The sequence below is a fragment of the Barbus barbus genome (assembly GCF_936440315.1).
Source record: "Barbus barbus genome assembly, chromosome: 45".
Lineage (NCBI taxonomy): Eukaryota > Metazoa > Chordata > Actinopteri > Cypriniformes > Cyprinidae > Barbus > Barbus barbus.
Window position 1 is genome coordinate 14,181,812 of NC_136723.1, and position 5,078 is coordinate 14,186,889.

Here is a 5,078-nt window from a genome sequence, read left to right on the forward strand (position 1 = left end):
AGTGAGCACAACTTTGAAAAAAAATGATGAACTGTTTACAGGAACAAATAGATAAATCGAGTTGTATGCAGCTTGCACGTTTACAGTGTGCAGTGGGCTTCAAAAATGGAAGTAGGATCAGAACTAATGCATGTAATTGTAACTTAAGTGGTTGTAAATTGTAAAATTATTTAAAATGTGTTAGTGTTAATTTATTTCATGGGGGAGAGGAAGACTTAAAGAATGAGCATAAGAAATGTTTTATAATAAAATTATTTTGCCAAATATAGATATGCTCAATAGGGAAGCTAATCTCTCGTTCTTCGGAGTATACATACAATGCTCATTGAAGTAGATAAAGGTAAATGTGGAACTGTGCTTTTCTGTCTTTTTTGTAGAATTCAAAGAGAAAGAAGTGGAGAGATTCTTTCACATCCATTCATGTTGAATCAAATATTCTTAGCTTTTTTCTCTACCCAGGTCTACTTACGTCATATATCTTCAGGTTTAGCTGCTTTTTTGTATGTGTGGCTAATTCATCATACCATCCTTTGTTTTCTTTGAAATCACACATGTATAAATACGCCTGCTTTTACTTTCTCATGACAGAAAAAGGAGCTCTAGAAAGAGTAAGTAAGCCATTTCTTAATCTTCAAATTTTTTTTCAGCAATTAAAACAAAGGTACAGTTTCACTCTGTGTCTTTCTTTTTAAAATGTGATGAGGTGACATTTCAAAATGGGTTGAGAACAATTATTTTAATAATGTTTTGTCTTTTGAAATGTTTGTCTACTTGGATGCTGAATGCTATATTTATTCCATTTGTATACATTGGTAATCATATAGTCACAGCAGACAGTAAATCATCTGTCTGTATGATGAACATGAAAGAGTTTAGTTTTTAGAATGTACACAGAGCTGCAAGCTGCACAAAATATATTTATAAATGAATCATTTTAATTTTGTTTTGATTTGTAAGGTTAAAATACAAGTTTTCTTTATAGTTGTGTTTCAATTCCATTTTCTTTCGAATGAAAACAAAATCTTTAATGAAATCATCTTTGAATGAAAGGTTTAGTGATTAACTCCAGTCACTACTAAGAATAACTGGGAAGTTACTAATAAGTACATTTTAAAATAAATTAAACTGTATCCTCACCAGTTTTTTGCAATTGTCAATTTTGTTTATGATCTTTGTTCCACATGTCCATTCATTGTCCTCAAAAACTGTAAAAGAAAACAAAGCAAAACCCAGAGGAACCGGTTTTCAGAGTAAAGCTATATGATTGGTTTCAAAACTGAAAGTAAAATAATTTGGTTTGCTAATGGAAGTGATGCTAACAATTTTTTTTTGGTTTGAATTTGACATTTCTTACAGAGATACTGTGTTTTCTTCAGAAGATGAATTAACCCCCCCCCCCCCCCCCCCCCCCCCCACACACACACACACACACGCACATTTGATTCCAGTATACCAGGGTTTTTGAATTACCTTCTTTCGCCACAAAGAACCTTTTGTGAAACAGAAAGGTTCTTCAGATGTTAAAGATTCTTTATGGAACCATTTAGACAAATAGGTTCTTCTATGGCATCATGAAGCACCTTTATTTTTAAGAGTGAACACATACAAAATAATTTCCAATAGTTCCCAGCATGCATTGCTGTGTGAAAAAATATGACTTATCCACCTTATTCTTCACATAAAATGGGTGTGGACATTTCTAAATTTTTATTTTATTTGCTTCCAGCAATTTTGTACCAAACCACTCGTTTTGCTACTTGATACTGCAAATTGGTGTGTCTTATCTTATTATTTTAGTATATTATCTTAATTATGAACACACTGGTTTGTATGCAAAAAGTTTTACGTTTACTGCACATTGTTATTCTTCTCATTATTTCCCTATAGCAGCTAATGAACTGGAAATCTAGCCCAAAGGCTTACGTTGCATTTAGGAATAAGGTGGATATTAAAAGATTAATAATTAAAATGTCTTTCATTTCTAAACCTAAATTCAATAGACTGTCTGTAATGCGTTAGATTATACAAAATATAACAAAACTCTTTACATTCTAAGCCAGGGGTGTCAAACTCGGTTCCTGGAGGGCCACAGCCCTGCAGAGTTTAGCTCCAAACCAGCTCCAACACAGAAACCATGTAGGTTTCAAATAAGCCTAAAGGGTATGATTAGCTGGATCAGGTGTGTTTAATTAGGGTTGGAGCTATTCTCTGGGGCTGTGGCCCTCCAGGAACTGAGTTTGACACCCCTGTTCTAAGCTTTCCTAAGAAGAGTCTCAAATTGCTTGTTTTTAGTAAAATGTACTTAATGTACAAAACATGTACTTAAGTTCAAATTAAAATAAAATAGATCACTAGGATAAGTGAATTTTTTCTTTCTTTGTCATCCTTCCATATTAGTAAAGTCAAATCACAATGACGACTGTAGTTGTACAGACGCCTCAGAAGAGTGGCTGGAATTCAGGAATATGTGACTGTTGCCAGGACTTGAATTCTTGTAAGTATGCTTAATTGGGTCATCGGATGCCCATTTTCCACAAATTGATATGATTCTGTAGGGTCTTAATGAAAAGTCTATTACATATTTTGGTAAAAATTTATCAAAGGTAGTGTAAAACAACACCCTTTTTACCCTGTCAAAAACAGCTCTGTTCACAGCAACCCACTTCGGTGCATGTCCCTTTAAATGCTAATGAGCTCTGCTCACCCCGCCCCACCCTTCCATGGGGTGACAAGCAGTTCTCTGGACTGTTATATACTGCATTTGTCACGGAATTTGCTAAGTAGCACATTAGGAAAGGTGATTTGCAAAAATTCATAAAAAAAAACAAAAAAACATGTTCACTTCTTCTTTAAGTGAAGCTGGATCACTAATGATTCGCGTCAATATTCCCTTCAAAAACACAAGTAATCCATTGTGTCTTCAGTGGCTCATATGTCAGGAGTAAAGCCCCGTTCACACCAAGAACGATAAATATATTAGCGTCCACACCAGCGAACGATATCATCTGTATATTCTCAGCGCATGTTTGTCTGCCGCTTTAAATTCTCAAGCTCATTATAACAGGATGGATTCTGGGTGTCAATGTTTGTATCGTTCATCAGGTGAAAGTGATTCCAACGATATTGTTTCTCTGTGCCTTTATCGTTATAGCTGTGGTGCCGTCTCTGCTATTCTTTAATATTGAGAACAATTTTAGAACTATATCTTTATTGTTAACTTTATAGTTATCGTCCTTGTTGTGAACAGACCTTAAATGACAACTGCTATGTTCATTATTACATCCAACAACAAAACACCTCAATCACTTAGGGGACATTCTTGTCTATATCTGCTCCAGTGTCGAAACAATGGCGGACTGTTTACAGCTCACTCAGGGCGGGTCTATGCTAAAACGCTAGTGTCTGTCAAAAGATGTGGGAGGGGCTTGCCAAAACTATGTCACTCTGCCAAGAATCTGTGAATGGCTTGAGCTAAGAAAGTGGTTAAGATTTATGTTGAAAAAAAAAAACACTGGGTGGATTTTTATTATTATAGGGTGGTTGTGTACACACACTGCCAAAACACATTTCAGTTCAAACAACATGTAAAAGTGAATTCAGCATCCGATGACCCCTTTAAAGGCCTTGTAATAAATATTACAGGACCATTTTTTACAGTTCATTAAAAATTATGCAAATAATATCACATTATGTGCATTCTATTTATTTTTGGTCCTCAGGCTGCTATGGGTTCTGGTGCTTTCCTTGCTTTACCTGTACCACCACTGGGGAGTTTGGGGAGAGCACCTGTCTGCCTCTGCTGGACATATTCGGCCCAGGCATCATGGCAGCTTTCGGGGTTCCAGTATGTGTGCCACCTGTGTCTCTGGGAATGAGGGTGGCAGTTCGCCACAAATATGATATCGGGGTGAGTTTTTCCTTTCTCTCTACCAGTGAAACAGGAAATCAAAAACGGCTTAAAAACAATAATTTGTTTGTATGCGTTGCAACAGGGCAGTATCTGTGAGGACATCATGGTGACTTGCTGTTGTCTCTGGTGTTCTTGGTGTCAGATGAGTAGGGAAATCAAAGCACGCAAACAAACGGTCACTGTACTGACAACACATCCTGTGATTCATCCCATTCCAATGGCAACCACCACACAATTTATCTCTACACAGCAGTCGGTTGGAGTGATCGATGTGGCACCGGTAGCATTTGCTCCTGCAGCCCAGATGGCAGCAATTCCGTCTGTCACAACAGTTGTTAAATAGAAGGACTGCTACTTGCGTCTCACTTAAATAATAATGATGGAATACATAAATATATAGACACAATATATATAGACTATAGTAATTGATGCATAGTGTAATATCTATCCTGCTTAAATTATATTTTGTGAATGGCTTGGATGCAATTGGAAAGTCCTCTGTCTTTATATTGTTTAGTCTCTGATGATTCTTGATTAAATATTTTAAAGTGATCTTGTCTGTGAATATCTAGTAGCAGAAGTGAGAACAGCTCATTTCTGAAGAAAACTGAGATACTGTTTACAGGAATAAATAGATGTGATGTGCTTCAAAAATGGAAATAGAATGAGATTTCTTGAAAACTAGTGAATTACAAACAAGTGAAGTTGTAGTATGCCTGACTTTAAAATTTAAATGTGTTTGTGTTTGCAATTCAGCATTGGTTAACACAGCATATGTTCATTTTGAATATCATACTGGCAGAGATGGGCACAAATACATCAAAATGTAAAAATACAAAATACTACATGGAAAAATGTATTTAAATACAAAATCAAAATACTGTGTGGGAAAATGTATTTAAATACAAATACAGTATTTTGTATTTTGAAAATACACAAAATACATGTGAAATTGGCCATCCAAGTAACACCATTAAGGCCTTTTTACACCAAAAATGATAATTATATGAGTGTATTCTAAGTATACAATGCAGTTGTGTCATCTGTCACTTTAAATGCTCAAGCTCAAGCTCAAGCAGAAATAATTCCGACTGGCTGTCAATGTTTTTATTATTCATTATTTTTTGTGCTATTATGGTTATAGTTGTAGTGTGCTATCTGCTATTCA

At 35.5% G+C, this 5,078-nt stretch overlaps 1 protein-coding gene across 1 annotated transcript; it reads left to right on the plus strand.

Annotated features, from left to right (window-relative positions):
* The first annotated feature begins 583 nt into the window (after nucleotides 1-583).
* On the plus strand, nucleotides 584-4,559 carry LOC306864539 (placenta-specific gene 8 protein-like). Its single transcript, XM_079408626.1, has 4 exons — nucleotides 584-608; nucleotides 2,398-2,494; nucleotides 3,720-3,907; nucleotides 3,993-4,559. The coding sequence occupies exons 2-4, from the start codon at nucleotides 2,413-2,415 to the stop codon at nucleotides 4,251-4,253; spliced, it is 531 nt and encodes a 176-aa protein (XP_079264752.1). The 5' UTR covers nucleotides 584-608; nucleotides 2,398-2,412; the 3' UTR covers nucleotides 4,254-4,559.
* Nucleotides 4,560-5,078: the final 519 nt, after the last annotated feature.

What these genes read in the sequence shown, in the direction of transcription:
- LOC306864539 (XM_079408626.1), top strand. Translation starts at nt 2,413, where the DNA reads ATGACGACTGTAGTTGTACAGACGCCTCAGAAGAGTGGCTGGAATTCA. An exon ending in TTGCCAGGACTTGAATTCTT is followed by an intron (nt 2,495 to 3,719) that starts GTAAGTATGCTT and finishes TTTGGTCCTCAG; the next exon opens with GCTGCTATGGGTTCTGGTGC. An exon ending in GCCACAAATATGATATCGGG is followed by an intron (nt 3,908 to 3,992) that starts GTGAGTTTTTCC and finishes GCGTTGCAACAG; the next exon opens with GGCAGTATCTGTGAGGACAT.